Source organism: Mustelus asterias, chromosome 21 (genome assembly GCF_964213995.1).
Source record: "Mustelus asterias chromosome 21, sMusAst1.hap1.1, whole genome shotgun sequence".
NCBI lineage: Eukaryota > Metazoa > Chordata > Chondrichthyes > Carcharhiniformes > Triakidae > Mustelus > Mustelus asterias.
Window position 1 is genome coordinate 51,913,757 of NC_135821.1, and position 19,373 is coordinate 51,933,129.

The 19,373-nt window shown below is 42.4% G+C and overlaps 1 protein-coding gene across 21 annotated transcripts in view; it reads left to right on the top strand.

Moving 5' to 3' along the window:
* The window catches only part of macf1a (microtubule actin crosslinking factor 1a), a 496,134-nt gene that overhangs the window by 202,671 nt on the left and 274,090 nt on the right, over nucleotides 1–19,373 (top strand). For all 21 annotated transcript variants that reach the window (XM_078237840.1, XM_078237846.1, XM_078237833.1 and 18 more), the window contains 3 exons: nucleotides 15,359–15,525; nucleotides 16,702–16,814; nucleotides 18,026–18,132. In XM_078237840.1, coding sequence (XP_078093966.1) covers nucleotides 15,359–15,525; nucleotides 16,702–16,814; nucleotides 18,026–18,132 — 387 coding nt within the window. The remainder of the gene's footprint in view (nucleotides 1–15,358; nucleotides 15,526–16,701; nucleotides 16,815–18,025; nucleotides 18,133–19,373) is intronic.

Here is a 19,373-nt window from a genome sequence, read left to right on the forward strand (position 1 = left end):
GATTGTATCCATGTACAGTAAGACCTGGACAACATTAAGGCTTGGACTGGTAAAGGTAGCAAATAACATTCGTGCCATACAAGTGCTAGGCAATAACCACCTTCAACAAGAGAGAAACTAACCATCTCCACTTAACATTCAATTACATTAACCTTGCGGAATCCCCACTATCAACATCTTAAGGGTTACCATTCACCAAAAACTGAACTGGACCAGTCATGTGAATACTGTGGCTACAAGAGCAGGCTAGAGACTGGGAATTCTTCAGTGGGAAACTCACTTCCTGAATTCCCTAGATCTGTCCACCATCTACGAAGCTCAAATTAGACATGTGAATGAACAGTTATAGAGCCATAGAGCAATATAGCATGGAAACAGACCCTTTGGCCCAACAGGTCCAAGCTGACCATGGTGCCCTTCCAGCTAGTCCCAATTGCCCGTGTTTGGCCCATATCCCTCTAATCCTTTCCCATCCACGTACTTACCTAAATGCTTTTTAGATGTTGCTATTGAACCTGCCTCAATCACTTTCTCTGGCAGCTCATTTCATATACACACCACCGTCTGCGTGGAAGGTCCCTTTTAAATCTTTCCCCTCTCACCTTAAACCTATGCCCTCTAGTTTTCAATTCCCCTACTCTGGAATAAAGACTGTGTGTGTGTAACCCTTGAGATGTTGAGGTCACCTCTCATTCTCCTACATTGCCTGGATCCACTTGAGTATACGAGTAAAGCTCCAACAACCCTTGAGCTCAACACCATCCAGAACAAAGTAGTCCATTTGGCACCACTTCCACTAACTTAAACATTTACTCCCTCCATCATCGATGTACGATAGTTGCAGTGTGCACTAATGTCCTTTTAGGGAGCCATCCTTATCTGGTCTGGCTTATGTGTGACCGCACCCACAGCAATATGGTTGACTCTTAAATGCCCTATAAAATGGCCAAGCAAGCCACTCAGTTTTCTCAAACCACTAAAATGTCCAAAAGGAAAGGAACCAGGTGGAGGATGGGGCATCAACCTCAGTACTGGAAACAACAACAGCGAACCCAGTCCTGTAAACCCTGCAAAGTACTCACTGACATCTGGGGATTAGTGCCAAAACTGGGGGTGCTATCTCACAGACTAGTCCAGCAACAGCCTAATATCGTCATACTCACTGAATCATACCTACAGACAATACCATAGACACCACCATCACCATCCCTGGGCATGTCCAGTCCCCACTGGCAGGACGCATCCAGCAGAGGCGGCTGCTCAGCAGTATACATCTGGAAGGGAGTTGCCCTGGGAATCCTCAATGTGACTCTGGCCCCCATGAAGTCTCATGGCATCAGTTCAAACATGGACAAGGATACCTCCTGCTGATTGCCACTTGCCGCCCACTCTTCAGCTGATGATTCAGTACTCCTCCATGTTGAACACCACTTAAAAGTGGCAAGGGTGCAGAATGTACTCTGGGTGGGGGACTTCCATGTCCCATCACCAAGAGTGGCTCGGCAGCACCACTACTGACCGTGTTGGCTGAGCCCTAAAGGACATAGCTGTTGGCTGGGTCTGCAGCAGGTTTGAGGGAACCAGCAAGAGGGAAAAACATACTATATCTCATCCTCATCACCCCAACTGCTGCAGATGCATCTGTCCATGCCATGGGTAGGTGTATTAGTAGGAGTGACCATGAGTCCCATCTTCACATTGAGGATACCTTCCATCATGTTGTGTGACATTACCACAGTGCTAAATGGGAGAGATTTTGAACAGATCTAACAACTCAAGACAGAGCAACCATGATGTGCTATGGGCTATCCGCAGTGCAATTGTACTTGACCACAATCTGTAACCTCGTGGCCTGGCATATCCCCCACTTTAACATTGCCACCAACCTCGGGGATCAGCCCTGGTTCAATGAAGAGTGATGTGGAGATGCCGGCGTTGGACTGGGGTAAACACAGTAAGAAGTTTAACAACACCAGGTTAAAGACCAACAGGTTTATTTGGTAGCAAAAGCCACACAAGCTTTCGGAGCTCCAAGCCCCTTCTTCAGGTGAGTGGGAATTCTGTTCACAAACAAGGCATATAAAGACACAAACTCAATTTACATGAATAATGGTTGGAATGCGAATACTTACAACTAATCAAGTCTTTAAGAAACAAAACAACGTGAGTGGAGAGAGCATCAAGACAGGCTAAAAAGATGTGTATTGTGTCCAGACAAGACAGCCAGTGAAACTCTGCAGGTCCAGGCAACTGTGGGGGTTACAAACAGTGTGACATGAACCCAATATCCCGGTTGAGGCCGTCCTCGTGTGTGCGGAACTTGGCTATCAGTTTCTGCTCAGCGACTCTGCGCTGTCGTGTGTCGCAAAGGCCGCCTTGGAGAACGCTTACCTGAATATCAGAGGCCGAATGAATGCCTTGTTTGTGAACAGAATTCCCACTCACCTGAAGAAGGGGCTTGGAGCTCCAAAACCTTGTGTGGCTTTTGCTACCAAATAAACCTGTTCAATGAAGAGTGTCAGAGAGCATGCCAAGAGCTGCGCCAAGCATACGTGAACATGGAGTGTCAACCTGGTGATGCTACAATACAGGGCTACTTGTGTGCCAAGCAGCAAGTGATGGACAGAACTAAGCTATTCCACAACCAATGGATCTGATCTAGGCTCTACAGTCCTGTCACATCCAGTTGTGAATGGTGGTGGCCAATTAACATTTCTTGGAGATGGAGATGCCACGAATATCCCATCCTCAATGATAGGGCATTCCAGCACAACAGTGCAAAAGGATCAGACTGAAGTATCTATAACAATTTTTAGTGATACATGCTGAGTGGATGATCCATCGTGGCCTCCCCCAGAGCTCCTCAACTCATTGAGGAGCCTATTCAATTCACTCAAATCAAGATATCAAGAAACAGCTGAAGATACTGGGTGCTGCAAAGGCTATGGAGCCTGAGAGTATTCCGGCAATAGTTCTGAAGACTTTTGCTTGGGAATTTGCTGCACCCCTCACCAAGCTGTTCAAGAACAATGGCAACATTGGCATCTTCCTGGCATTGTGGAAAATTGCCTAGGCATGCCCTGTGCACAATAGACAATACATTTCTCAGCCGGCCAATTACAACTCCACCAGTCGTCTCAAGGAGAGCAGCAAATCTGGAATCAATGGGAATTGGGAAAACTCTCGACTGATTGGAGTCGTACCTAACATGAAAAGATGGTTGTGGTTGTTAGAGGTCAATCATCACACTTCCTGGACATCACTGCAGGTGTTCTCAGGGTAGTATCCTAGACCCAACCATCTTTAGCGGCTTCCTCAATGACCTTTCTTCCATCATCAGGTCAGAAGTGGGGATGTTCACTGATGATTGCACAAATGTTCAGCATCCTTTGCGGCGACTCTGATACTGAAACAGTCCATGTCCAAATGGAGCAAGATCTGGGCAATGACTGACAAGTAACATTCATACTACACAAGTGCCGGACAATGACTATCTCCAACAAGAATCTTACCCTCTCGCGTTGACTATCAATGGCATTACCATTGGTGAAACCCCCACTATCAGCATCCAAGCGGTTACCATTGACTAAAAACTGAACTAGACTAGCCAAATGAATACTGTGGCTATAAGAGCATACATAGACACAGACTCAATTTACAAGATAATGGTTGGAATGCAAGTCCTTACAGGTAATCAAATCTTTACAGGTACAGACAATGTGAGTGGAGAGAGGGTTAAGCACAGGTTGAGATGTGTTTTGTCTCTAGCCAGGACAGTTAGTGAGATTTTGCAAGCCCACGTAAGTCATGGGGGTGACAGATAGTGTGACATGAACCCAAGATCCCAGTTGAGGCCGTCCTCGTGTGCGGAACTTGGCTATCAGTTTCTGCTCAGTGATTCTGCATTGTCGTGTGTCGTGAAGGCCGCCTTGGAGAACGCTTACCTGACGATCAGAGGCTGAATGCCTGTGACTGCTGAAGTGTTCCCCGACAGGAAGAGAACACTCCTGCTTGGTGATTGTCGAGCGGTGTTCATTCTGTTGTTGTAGCATCTGCATGGTCTCGCCAATGTACCATGCCTTGGGGCATCCTTTCCTGCAGCGTATCAGGTAGACAAAATTGGCTGAGTCGCAAGAGTATGTACCGTGTACCTGGTGGATGGAGTTCTCACATGAGATGATGGCATCCATGCCGTCTTCTCCGGAGCCTTCAACATGTCATCGATGAAGATTAACATCTCGCCCAGGCCATCCCCACGCCCCCACTTCTTGCCTTCAAACAACCGCACAACCTCAAACAGACCATTGTCCGCAGCAAACTACCCAGCCTTCAGGAGAACAGTGACCACGACACTACACAACCCAGCCACAGCAACCTCTGCAAGACGTGCCAGATCATCGACACGGATGCCATCATCTCACGTGAGAACACCATCCACCAAGTACACAGGACATACTCTTGCAACTCGGCCAACGTTGTCTATCTCATACGCTGCAGGAAAGGATGTCCCGAGGCATGGTACACTGGCGAGACCATGCAGACGCTACGACAATGGATGGATGAACACCGCTCGACAATCACCAGGCAGGAGTGTTCTCTTCCTGTCGGGGAACACTTCAGCAGTCACGGGCATTCAGCCTCTGATCTTTGGGTAAGCGTTCTCCAAGGCGGCCTTCAAGACGCACAACAACGTAGAATCGCCAAGCAGAAACTGATAACCAAGTTCCGCACACGAGGACGGCCTCAACCGGGATCTTGGGTTCATGTCACACTATCTGTAACCCCCACAACTTGCCTGGGCAAAATCTCACTAACTGTCCTGGCTGGAGACAATTCACACCTCTTCACCCTGTGCTTAACCCTCTCTCCACTCACATTGTCTGTACCTGTAAAGACTTGGTTACCTGTTAAGACTCGCATTCCAACCATTAACTTGTAAATTGAGTCTGTGTCTATGTATGCCCTGTTTGTGAACACAACTCTTCACTCACCTGAAGAAGGAGCAACACTCTGAAAACTTGTGCTACCAAATAAACCTGTTGGACTTTAACCTGGTGTTATAAGAGGTCACAAGCTAGGAATCCTGTGGTGAGTAACTTACCCCCTGAATCTCCAAAGCTTGCCCAACATCCACAAGGCGCAAGTCAGGAGTGTGATGGAATACACTCCCCTTGCCTGGATGAGTGCGACTCCAATGTTAATGTTTATGTTCTGTATGATTCATCTTTAGAGCTGAGCTGACTCTGTTTCTCTCTCCACGGATCCTGACAGACTCGCTGAGTTTTTGCAGCATTTCCTGTTTTTATTTCACATTGCCAGCATTCTAACTGCAGTTTCCTGGTTTAAACGCTGTTTTCAACCTGGTTAAGGAGGTATAGGGTTGCTTCTCTGTTCTCACAGATCCGCAATGTCCTTAGAGGGAATCTACGCTTTTTGGATAGCTAGCTAACAGGAACTCCCATTACAAAGTGTAAGCATACTGAATGGCTGGTGTTCTTGGGCTGGGTTACAGAAAGATATAGATGAGATGGTCAAATGGGCGTTTAAGTGGCAGAAGGAGTTTAACCCTGAAAAGTGAGAGGTGATGCACTTTGGAAGGAGTAATTTGACACGGAAGTATACTATGAAAGGTCTGGCACTCGGAAGTTCCGAAGAACAAAAGGACCTTGGCATGTTTGTCCAAAGATCTCTGAAGGCAGAAAGGCAGGTAAATAGGGTGGTGAAAAAGGCGTATGGCACACACGCCTTTCTCAATTGGGGTATAGATTGCAAATGCAGAGATGTCATGATGGACTGGTATAGAACTTTGGTGAGGCCACAGCTGGAGTACTGTGTGCCGTTTTGGTCGTCACATTATAGGAAGGATGTGAACGCACTGGAGGGGGTGCAGAGGAGATTCCCCAGGGATGCTGCCAGTGCTTTCGGAACATTTAAGTTATGAAGAGAGATTGGATAGGCTTGGATTGTTTTCGGTGGAGCAGAGAAGACCGAGGACCGTGGATAGGGAGCAGCTGTTCCCCTTAGTTGAAGGGTCAGTTACGAGGGGACACAAGTTAAAAGTGAGGGGTAGGAGGTTTAGGGGGGATTTGAGGAAAAACTTCTTTACTCAGAGGGTGGTGATGATCTGGAATGCGCTGCCTGGCAGGGTGCTGGAGGTGGGATCCTCACATCCTTTAAAAAGGACCTGGATGAGTACTTGGCACGCCATAATATTCAAGGCTATGGGGCAAGTGCTGGCAAGTGGGATTAGGTGGCCAGGTCAGGGCATTTCATGCGTCGGTGCAGACTCTTCTGCACTGTAGTATTCTGTGATTCTTTGTCCACAGCTGATCAAAATCCAGTCTAATATCCTTTATAACATGTACCTTAATCTGTGCCATGTATTATCACATATGCGGGCGGCACGGTAGCACAGTGGTTAGCACTGCTGCTTCACAGCTCCAGGGTCCCGGGTTCGATTCCCGGCTCGGGTCACTGTCTGTGTGGAGTTTGCACATCCTCCTCGTGTCTGCGTGGGTTTCCTCCGGGTGCTCTGGTTTCCTCCCACAGTCCAAAGATGTGCGGGTTAGGTTGATTGGCCAGGTTAAAAAAAAATTGCCCCTTAGAGTCCTGGGATGCGTAGGTTAGAGGGATTAGCAGGTAAAATATGTGGGGGTAGGGCCTGGGTGGGATTGTGGTCGGTGCAGACTCGATGGGCCGAATGGCCTCCTTCTGCACTGTAGGGTTTCTAGGATTCTATGATTTAAGATTGTATCCAAAGATCTATTCGTGCAGGAGATTTTTTAGTATTTATTAGTCATAGAATTTCTATGGCAATATTCATTATGATGAAAAGAAATTCAGTAGTGGAGGGCGGAAGAATAGAGTTTGCAGCTCCTCCAGGGTAATTATTTTCAATGTGCAGTAACTTGACAGAGTTCCTGTATTCCCACTTTGTGCAGCCTGACCCAGTTTCCTTTGGAGAATGTGGCATGAGGACAGACAAAATGGGCCTTTAGTTGCATTTCCTTTCTGACTGCGGAAGCTGATGAATCAAATAAATCCTGAAATCCACCATTATGCCAGAGATGAACATATTCCACAGAAAGTTTAGACTATGTACCTTAAATCTGTGTATGTACTTAAATTATGTGTATGCGTGAATAAACTCTCATCAAATCTAGGTGCAGTTCCAATCCTTACTGTGTGTATCCTATTAGGACTTAGAGTACCCTACTGAAGCTGAACATTTTTCACCCACTTCTCAGATTGCGGTGGTGCCGAGGCCATTTTCTGCAATCGTTTAATAGCTTGACTCGGTCAGGGACTGTCAAAGCTTACCAGTGCATTTCTCAGACCCCTCACAATATTAAACGGCTCATTTTTCTCTCATGATCAAGGTGGAAACACATTTATTTAATATTCAGTGCAGAGTACTTTATACCATGCACTGATACATTGTTTCAGTTTCTTCTTTCAAATTTAACCATAAAGCTTATTGTGTAAGAGTATGGTTATTTTTCAGTATATAGAATTGAAAATCTGTACAAAATTACAGAAAATGTGCAAAGGCATTGTATTCTGTTTTAGGAGCTATGAAGAAAAATCAATGTGCAAGCATTCAATACAGTGCAACCTTCATGTATTGTTTGTACTAAATTACAAAAAAACTACTTGTGGGCGAGTAATTGAAGTGAAATAATTTTGTTTGTAACTTTCCATTTATATGTTGTTAATATAGATAAAACTATAATTGTTAGCTTGAATATTATGAGTTGTTTAATTATATTTATAACCATCATCTCCAAATGAATACCACAGTCGTATCTGCCACTTTATACGTTTTTAAAAATCATACTCTACATTTAATGAATTGGAGTCAAAGAGCTGCCACACAAGCATTTGAATCCATCTTATACTGAGTATTAATGCTGGGCAATGTACCTCTAGTAATGAAGTGATAACTTTTAAATTTCAATATTTTCAATTTTTCTATTCACGATAATGGAGTTGAGTAGTATATATGTCGCTTGACAGCCTGTGAGGCTGGTGTAGTTTAATTTATTCTGCAGCATGCCAATGACTTTTTTGTCATGACGCAGCTGTCTGCTCTTGCTGCCGAGACTGCGGTATCGTTTGAGTTAGAATATGAATACGGCACAAATGTGGTGTACAAATTAGCCGATTGCCTGGGAGTGGTTTGTGATCGCTTACAGATTTTTGTTTACAGATATTAGAGTAATTCTTTGAACTTTGCTTTAAAGCCTGAGTGCAAATCCTACTGTGGAAATTTGACCACGTATGTGATTAATGGTTAAGAATGTCATTAAAAAATTTTTGCACTTCCTTATAATGAAATATGTCAATGTCATTCCATGTCACTTTCTGGAGATTTTTGAATTGTGGGATAGTAAGAAGATGATCATTATGACCTGGCAACTAGAGAAAATATCAACCAATCAAAAATCAGTTTGTTTTAGGTCAAGTGGTTTGAACTGCTGTGACATGCATTGGATTACTGTATGTTACTGAGACAGTACTTTAAGATGGCTGGCTGTGCAATACGCTGTGAGTTCGAATTTTAAATTGTCGTTTGGATTCTCCTGGGAAGCAGTAGAACTTTCCTGATCAGTTCAGCTCAGATGCGGCTGTGAGAGGGATGATGCCAGTGCAATAGATGCTGCCTGTATTTTAATGCTGACACAATGGGAAACTCTTTAGGATGTGTTCGAGAGCAACAAGAGACTGCAGAAGCTGATCAGAAAAAATCTCCCCTCACGCCACAGAAAAAAAACAGATTTAAACGCACAAGAAAAAACAAGAAAGCTGCTTCACGTCCTAGAGCTGCTGCAGGAAGGGATGAAAAAAACCTGACAGAAAAATCATTTCAGTTGCTGCAGAAAAATAGTGAGGCAGGTTTGAATGAGCCACATTTCCCTTTGGATATTACAGTGGGAAAATTGTCAACGAAGACAGACAGCAATCCCAAAATCTGGAACGAGGGACAAGACCTTTCAGATGTGTTAAAAGAGCCGGTGCATCCTAGTAATTCATCAAATTTCATTACGAAGACTGTAATTGTTCCAGAGAAATCAATAAATGTAAATGTTGAAGATAGTGGAGACAGTGCACAGCAGGTGCTTTCAGTCAAAACTGAAATCGAACCAATCGATGAACATGTGGAGAAATTTGCGAAAGCAACGCCTTTACCTGATCAAATTTCATCGAGGAAGGAGCTCGGTGACCTAGGTGTAAAGCCATCAGAACCTGAAGTGAAAGGAGATTTGAAACCTCTCCCCTTTCCCGTGTCTGGAGAGGAGAGCCAAACCCAGCATGTAAAAGGAAATGCAGCAGTAAACAGTGGAAGAATTGAAAATATCACTGATGCTGCTGCCTCCGACTGCATTAAAATAAAAGGTGTTGAAATTCCTACATCATCCAGAATGGCAGCAGAGGAGAGACTGCAGCTTGAGTGGGAGGGGAAAAACTCAGAGCGGTTCAATGCACTTGATAAGCCACTCAGATCCTTACATACAGAACATGCTTATGGGGAGAACAGTCAGTCATCACTGCAAAGGGAAACTGAAGCTCTTGAAGTGGCGATGAAGTTAAGAACAGAAACTGATTTGTCACCTTTGAAGAGTGACTTCACCTTAAATACAGAGCTTCAGACAAATAGTGCCTTGCACTCCTCTGGTTACTGTAGCAATTTGCTATCTACAGATATAAATGATAGCGAATCTGGGAGAACAACAAGCAGAGATTTTGAGCTGCTCTGCTCTATGCCTGATAGAAGCAACTTGTCCATTTCGGAAAATGAATTTGGATTATCAATGGATTGTGAAGGTGAAGATAATTTAGAGACGCTCTCAATTCTGGATCAGGAAATGGTAAGGTTAACTGTACTTTCAAAGTAAGTTACTTCGAAAGATCACTAATCACTCATTACAGTGTCCGAATGTTTCTATTACGAATGCTGGGTTCATGAGAAAATTGAAATGCCAGTATTTTTAAATGTTCAACAGTCTTGACATGCTTGCTTTCCTGCAAGTGGCTTGTGAAGAACATCTCCAAATTTCAAGTAGGTAACTACTTCCTGAAAGCAGCAAACAATATTATGATGCATTTGTTTACTTGAAATGTGAACTGTCTAATTAGTACCCATCTGAAGATAATCTCCATGCTCTTTTGAAAATGAGCTTGTTTTCAACATTTTCTTTTATAGGTCTGCTCAGTGAGGCCTTGAATCTAGTAACTTGCCAAGTGCCAAGCAGGGCTGATACACTGAACTGGCAGGGCAACTAACCACTTCATTGCAATAGACCCAAAAGAATTCATTGTGACTAGTTGGGCCCCAAAACCTGTGTCAAAGAAGATGCTGTGATTTTGACATTCTGGCTTCATTTACCTATGAACTGTAGTGTGCAAACAACTTCCTCCTGCAGCTCATCAGATCATGGATGATGAAAATTGGACTTTTTCCAGCTGAAAACTAATTGAGAGAGGGTTGCAATTACAGGTGGCCATAGGGCTAAAGAGCTTGCTGCTCTTCTGGGCCCCAACAATATAATTCATAAGTTACCTTTGGTCCTCTTCAGTTGTATCTTGTGTGAAATTAGTCAGAGCCATAGTCCTATTGGTCCAGTCTTAAAATCGTGTTTAAGATCCTAAGTCCGCAATTTGCTTATTGAATGAAATTAATTTTTTTCAAACAGATGGGCGCTTTAGGCACTATTAGTAGGCTGTTTTCAAAATGGCACTAATTGGATTAACTGTGCTATAGAGACAGTATGGTTCCCATTTTGAACTAGTTACTACTCAGTTAACCCAGGCACAACATAGGACAGTTGATTCCTGTGTTTATTACATTCTTGCTAACTACCCACAAAAATGGCATGAGGTTGAATATTAGCCATGATCTGGTTAAATGGTGGAACAGGCTCGAGGGATAAAATGGACTACTCCTGCTTTTATGTTTTGAAACTATACCAATAACTTCAATTGAAAGGATTTGGAAGTAATGTTTGGGCTGATGTGGTTGAAAGTTGTAGTCACGAAATACCAGATTGTAACCTGACATTATGAAGAATCAGTTGGACATTAGTGGAACTTCTAAAAACCTGGAACTTTTTAAGAACCCTTCCAAAAGATACCCATTTAACATTTTAGGTTTCAGAAACCTATGAAAACAAAACTGACAATGTTTTCATGTAATTCAACTTTTTAAAATACCAAGGTAACAAATTCAACGTAAGTAACTTTGCAGGGTATGGCATGTAGCTGCAAGGCTGACAAAATAATTTAGTTGCCCCCTACGCAAAGTATAAATCTTCCCAGATTTATTTTATTTTAACTCCAGTAATGGAAATGGAGGGCCCTTTGTTCTCAAATAGATGCACCTTAATGATTTTGATGCATTTATTTTTTGCATCTGCTTGTATCTGACCTTTTTAAATCCAATTCTGAAGGAAGGTCAGGACTACTGAGCACCAATTTGAGAATGAATTTATTGTTGCAGTGATTGCCAAATCATTATTTAATTGACATGCATAGAATTTTGTGTTTTATTGTCCATGATCAAGATATTTTAAAGTCTGAGGTTAGTATGTTTCTTACCCTCAGAGTGGCTTGTCCCAATTTAAATGATTTCAGCAGCAAGCTTTTGTGAATTTCAAAACAAAGAAGCTTGTTTGTTATTAAACTTTGCTCTGGAGGTTTAAACTCAACATCTCTTGCATGTTATCACATATACAAAGGTTAAATGAAGAAAAGAAATACGATGACAACTGGAATTATTTTTATCTCTTTTGTAACAGGCTTGTAGCTTCTCAGATGAATTAATACTTAGCTCAAGTGGAAGACTTGTACAAGCAAAGTGGATTTTCAGTGTGCTGCAAGGCTTCTTGCAGTGGAATTGCTAGGAAGTTAGCAGTCAGGTGACCATCTTGGAACAGGTTGGGGGGGGGGGGAGAAGAGTTCTTTTTCTGCATAAGGTATAGCTATATATTACCTTGGCTGACTGGTTGTCATGCATTGGTGTCTCTGGCATCTATTTCAGAACTGTTTCGGCTGTTATTTTAAAAAACAAGTAACAACATAGCTGCATATCTGTGTGCCCTGTTACAAATCTAAAATCTTTTTCCAAATAAGATGGTGTGTTAGACTGGCAGAGATCCTATGCTGAGGCTTTTCACACCGAGAGTTTCAGACAGGTGATGAGAGCATATTCCATATGAGCAGGAGCAGATACTGGAGATGGGCAGCAGTAGAGAGCATCTGTCAAAGAGGGTAGGTTGCTTAGTGTTCAGCTAGACATAGATGCTGAGCTTCAGGAGTCATATACTAAAAGGGTACTTGTGAAGCAGCAACAAGAAATCTGTGTGCATCTGCCAGAATTTCTGGAAGCAGCACACACCTTGCACAGAAAATGAATGCAGTGATTTCTTGGACGTTTGCAATCATGAGCACTTCCATAAAAAGAGTGGTCAAACTCTTGGGAAATTGGACTTGGCAGGTCATTTGGGTGCATCATGGCACTTGCACACTCTGGCTTCCAATTGACACAACACCAAACAAAGCTTTGCCTTGATGTCTGAATGCCACATTAATATGCAGCCAAGTGCTCTCCCACTCTTGGTTAGCAGGGAAGTGCAGGTGAGGCCTAAGGGAAGATATTACAGGGATTATGGCAGTGGAATCTTTTCTCAAAGCACACCACCTCTCGACCCTAGCCCTCCCTGCCCTCACAGACACTTACCCTTCCTGCCCTCACAGACATACGCTGCTTCCTGCCCTGCTGATTGAGTCTTACTTTGCACAACTGCAGGTGGGGCAGTCTTTGGGATTGTCATGGGCTGCAAAACTCAGAGGACATCTGTCACCAGCGTCCTGTAATAGAGCAGAGGAACAAGCAACCTATTTCTTGCTCTGCTGTAGCCACAGAGGTAGCACCATTGTCAGGGAACAAAGGTAGTTTTAAATAATTTATATTAGTATTTGTGGGTATTAGAAATGAGGTACAGCTTTATGGTAGTTTAATTTTGAGTTGTATTTGAAAGGGTTAATTATCTAAGTTTGGTTTTGATGCATGCATGGCAATGAGGATTTATGGTGTGAAAACAAACAGGGCTTAAAGGAACAGGTATGGCTTAGTAACCAGGTGCCATCCTAGGATAGAAAGATGTTTTGAGTTTGTTTTAAGCTGGAACCAGGAGGAGTTGCAGGGTGCAGACTTCCCACGTGAACAAAATTAAGTCCAGCAACTACGTAGTTGGGGACAAAAAGAATGTCTCAGGAAGACAGTTAAAAGAACAAAGAACAAGATGTTGACCAAGGTCCTGTTTGAAATTAAAGTAAAAAGCAGAGAAAATGCTCTGAGTTAAAGAGACAGCTGCAAGAGTCAGATTTAAAGTTGGTTAGGTGCAAAGCCATACATCTGAAGTAGTCCCCAGGTTGGTGACACCTTACTAGGGCCTGGAAGCAGTGGTTTTCTGTTGGCACGACTGGGTACCTGAGAGATTGTGTGGAAGCTTTAATGCACGTGACAATCAAAGGCAGAGGAATACCGAAAGGAGGGATTGAAATCCTGGATGTGAATCCTTGGCGAAGGCATCCGAGAGAAAGTGTTGTTTGGGCGAAGATTTCAAGTATGGAGTTTGGAAATTCTGATGTGGAAGTCAGAATTAAAAATCACAGAATCCCTACAGTGTAGGAGGAGGCCATTCGGCCTACCGAGCCTGCAGCGACAACAATCCCATCCATGCTCTATCCCTATATCCCCACGTATTTACCCTGCCTACTTCCCCAACACGAAGGGGAAATTTAGCATGCCTGAGGTCGGAATTGAACCTGGGTCTCTGGCGCTGTGAGGCAGCAGTGCTTACTACTATTCTCCCCCCTGCTGCCCTAATTCCAGTGAGACCAGTTGGCACAGTGTGCCAAGCATCTGGGGCAATTTGATGAGAAATCCACAGGACTTGTATTAAGTTGCATGGTTTCAGAGTGCAGTGTGTCTAACCACAGTTGGCCTGTTGGTTTACATGGATTGTGTGCTTACTGATAGCATTAGAATATATTGAAACTTGTGTTGTTCTTCCAGGTGTGTGTACATCTGTAAAATAAAGATGGGGTGAAGGAATAGTATATATTACAGTTTTTTCTTTTTGTTAAAAGTCAGTTGACAGTCCTGTGACTTTGTTCATCCATGTCTCTAAACAAAAAAAGGAGAAGTTACAATCTATTGAGCCAGGGTTCCACTCTGAGACTGACTCTCTGGTAATAACATCAGCTGGGGTTGTAACACCATGTAGATGAAATGGGAAGTGTATGTGAAAAATGTCTTGTTTGCACAAGGAGATTCAATTGAGTGATTATATTGTTTTCTGTTCCATTGATGCTCTAGATTTTAATGAGTTTGAGAGCTGCTCACTGTCAAGGCTTATACTTTGTTGCATTCCCCATTGATTCTGGTTATTTTCATTCCAGTGAATGGTATGAACAGTCTCGATGAGGAGGAAACACTGCAATTATGATGATGGTTGGCTAGGTGACTGTATGGAGGAGGTTTGATAGTGTGGGCCAGGGAAGGGGTTTGTACAGGGGTCTTGATGCAAAACTTGCAATGCTGCAAGTACACTTTTCAAGTGAAGTGTGCATAGCTGAGAGTGTCCTGGGCTTTTCTGGCAGACGGGTTTGTGACTGCAAGCACAAATGGTACATTTTGGGCTTCCTCCTCCTACCCTTTCCCAGTCCCCCCTCCCTGATCCTGACAGCACTGGAAAATTCTACCTTTCATTTCAGACACCGAGGCCAGGATTTTTCCCAAAGGTTTCAGAATCTTGACATCTGTGTTTGTATTGGGATCAGAAGCCTGCATTGTGGGGAGTGTAGTCCCTGATTTCCCTTGAATCTTTAAAACCCATTTAGCCTCTTTTGACCAAACTGTTGTCATAGGGTCCATATAATATATTTCACTATTCTATTGGAAATTAATTTGTGTCGCAGGATTGGTAACTGGTTAAAGTAATACACATTTTCAAAAAGGAACACAGAACTAAACTGAAGAGACCTCACAGATTAATTGCTAGGATTAATGAATGGGGAGTGTATGTGCATGTGTATGCATTTAAATTTTGGCATTATGGCATCACTAATTCCGTCAACTAACTTTGTACTCCGGAAGGCTGCAATGGAAACAACTAATATGATGTTTGATTATTTGTGAAAATGTTATCAGAATGATTCATTTAATGATGGGACTGGTGTTTAATTCATCTTGAGGGATGGGAATAATCCTCATGTTCATTAGCTGTGAGTAGTACAGGTCCTGTTGTCTTAATTGAAATGATTTGGATATAGTTATGTTTCTTTTTTTTTGCAGATCTCCGAGATCTATGTGAGTGGAGAATCAGGTGACATGTCAGCTAAAGAAAAACTACTGCTTTGGACACAGAAATTGACAGAAGGTTACTCTGGGTTGAAGTGCTCCAATTTCACCTCCAGCTGGAGTGATGGAAAAGTATTCAATGCTATCATCCATAAGTACAGGTGATGATTAGATTTCAAAAATAAGGGGCGGGATTTACCTCCCCCTCTGCAGTGTGTGTCTTGTGGCGGTGGGAGGTAGTTCATTGCTTGCTGGCGGCGGGATCTTGTGGTCCTGCGGTTACCAATGCACTCCTCCGCCAGGAAACCCATTGGCGGGACAGTATGATCCCGCCAGCATAAATAGCAGCAAGATTTCAGCGAAGGGCTTGAGAGATTTGTTGAGTTTTCATTAGCATTGTCAGGGGGTACGTGGAGTCTGATAAAACAAACATAGGAACAGAGTAGACCATTCAGTGTTCTAAATTGTTCCGCCACTCAGTTAGATCATGGCTGACTGTACCTCAACACCATTTGCCTGACACTAAGACAGATTCTGGATTGCTGTGCCTATGTTCAGTAAAGTGGAAAAAATTATGTCATTATTGTTCTGGCTTGACATCCCCTTTATGATGAATCTGAAAAGTTAGATCCATCTATTTATCCTTACCCCTTGATTTATTCTTGATCTCTCAGAATAATGTGATTGTATGCTAAATAATAAAAAGCAGATCAAGCCAAATGGTCACCATTGCCCAGATAAAACTTTATCAAGGGACAGAGGAAGAAAAGAGGATAACTAACTTACCCCACTTGAAAATTTGAATCCCAGATGAAACATTTTATGTTTCAGATGCAATTGCTTCTTGACTGGTCTTGATTGTTACGATTTTTAAAAAAAAGTCAAGTTATTAAAAAGCGTAATTTTTAAAAATTCATTCATGGGATGTGGCATTGCTGGCAAGGTCAGCATTTGTTATTCCTTCCAAATTGCCCTTCAACTGAGTGGCTTGCCACACCATTTCACAAGGCTGTTAAGAGTCACCCACATTGCTATGGGTCTGGAGTTGCATGTCAGCCAGGTAAGGATGGCAGATTTTCTTCCCCAGAGAACATTAGTGAACCAGATGGATTTTTACAAAAATCACCATACTGAGATTAGTTTTTTAATTCCAGATTATGAATTGAATTTCAATTTCCCCACCTGCCGTGATAGGATTTGAACCCTCATCTCCAGAGCCTGAGCGTTTGGATTATCAGTCCTGTGACCTTATCACTAGACTACTGTTTCTCCTGTACATATTCTATACATAATTAATTTCAGTATATTGAAATTCTATTGCGCACTTTGTTTTGCAGACCAGACCTCATTGACATGGAGAAAGTTTCACTTCAGAGCAATCAGGAGAATCTGGAGCAAGCCTTTGCAGTTGCTGAAGCACTTGGTGTTACAAGACTGTTGGACCCAGAAGGTACATTGTTACAGGAATTACACTGTACAAGAAAAATGTTTCTCTCCTATCTGATACATTTAGGTGGTTATTCATCTGAGTATGAAGTGTGGCTAAAAGTGGATGAAATATTCTGAGTCTGAAAGGTCTCAATTACATTTAAAATATTTTTCAGTTAACTTTGTATTAATGCTGTATTGTTTAAGTGGTAACCTTTTGCAAAAGAGCGGATGCTTCCTCTTGTGAGGCATTCTAGGACAAGAGGTCATAGTCTGAGGATAAGGGGTAGCAAATTTAAAAGAGTTGAGGAGAAACTACTACTCCCAAAGGGTTGTGAATCTGTGGAATTCGCTACCCTAAAGTGCAGTGGATGCTGGGACAGTGAGTTAATTTAATGAGGAGTTAGACAGATTTTTAATTGGTAATGGGTTGAAGGGTTATGGGGATAAGGAGCATATCAGCCATGATTGAATGGCAGAGTGGACTCATGGGCCGAATCGCCTAATTCTGCTCCTATATATTATGAAAAGCCATTCCTAGAAGAGTTTGATGCTACACTTCCTGTCGAAACAAGGAGATTACATGAGTTTCCTCTTCTCTCTCTTCTCAAAGATAAAAAGATAGGATAATGTTCTCCTGTTACTAGACCAGTAATTCAAATATCTGGACTAATAATTCAGGAAATGGGAGTTCAGTTCCCACCATAAAATTTGAGACCCTGAATTCATTTGCTTTAAAGAAATCTGGAAATAAAAGGCTGATAGTAGAAGTGAAATTGTACGACTGACATAAGAGCTCAACAGGTTAACTGATGCCCCGTAAGGAAGGAAACCTGTCGACCTTAATCAGTCTGTCCAACATGGGACTCCAGTCCCACACCAATGTGGTTGACTCTTACTGAGCTCTGAAGTACCCAAGCAGCTTTTATCAAAAAGAAACGCTAGTAGAAGAACGCCTACCACACTTTCTCGGGACAGCTAGGGATGGATAAAAAATGTAAGCCTCGTCAATGAGACACACATTCTGAGAATAAAAATATAATTTGAGATCATGATCTTCCACTAATGTGTATAAAGCATATTTTGTTATGTGATATCACACAGATCGAAAGGTAACTCTTTCTTTGTGTTTTCTTTAAAGGAAGCTGGCAGATGCATTTAGCCCACCATTTATGGAATTGCAGATATACTGATATTGTTCTCAGTTGAACTAACATAGACTTGTTCTTTCAGATGTTGATGTTCCATCTCCCGATGAGAAGTCAGTCCTCACCTATGTTTCCTCCATATATGAATCATTCCCTAAGGTCCCAGAAGGAGGTGAAGGTATTAGTGCAAATGTAAGTCTTCAAAGTTTGATCTTAAAGCTTGGCAATGTTTGCGTGGTGAAAACTGGAGTTTTCAGTGCAAGGAGCAACCAGAGCTCTTCACATGAAAATGGCTAGATATATTTGCTAATGGATCAAATGATGAAGTGCAACACCAAGATCTTCTCATTGTCTTGAAAAACTCATCGTCATGGGTTTCATTTAAAGTCACCAGCAAGTGGAGTATTTTCGCACCTACTCTTATCCAAATAACCTGTTTATTGGTTAAATGCCTTCTTTCATAGAGTTTATTATAATGGAATAGAACGGCATTTGTATCACCGTGGAGGGCCATTCAGCCCATCTACGTCATGCTCCACACATGCAGCCACACACGCAGCCACACACACACAAACAATCTAGTTGGTCCCATTCTCCGCTCAGTCCTGTAGCCCTGCAACTTTATTTCCTTCAAGTGCCTGTCCAATTTGGCTTTTATCATCCTGAATTGAAACCTGGAAATTTCCATCTTTCATTGTATTTCTCAACAATTTTGTACTTTAGACCCTAATGAAATACATAAAAAGGGAGTAGATTTTGTGTAGAAACAGGTTATTGCATCGTATAATGATTGAACTTTACAGCACATAAAGAAGCCAGCTAGTTCATTGTGTCTTTTCTAGACAAATTCAAAACAAATTCCACTGCCTGCTCTTTTCCTTGAGTCTTGCATTTAACTATACTTAAAATATTTATGGAGTTTTCCCTCAAAAGATGCGCTGGCCTCTGTTTCAGTATTTTTGCAAAGCATTCCATGCTCTGTGGAATTTCATTACACAGAGTTGTGTCCAATCAAAGAAACTTCTCCTAAAGTCTCCCCTTACTCTCTCAATTTTAAATTGATGATCCCTCATCACTGACTTTTGGATAATAGAACACAACCTTTCTATGTTCATTCTCCAAGAGGTTTCAAGACCAGACAAAGTTCTGACAAGGGAGACATTTAATGTGGAACTGTCAGAAAAATTTATTAAGCAACAAAAAAGTTACACTTAAAGACAGCAGATATCCTAGTTTAGATGATTATTACTTCCCACCATGCTAGGGACGTAGATGGCATGTGACACCTGCCTTTCTCTCCTTGTGTCGTCTTGAAATTCGTGCAGTAAACCTTTTCAAGTGAGCTCTTGTATCCTTTGCAGCCAGGCATCTTGCTGTGTTCTGTTATTGCTGTCATAATTCGATCTTACTATTCCATTTATCGATAGTCAAGG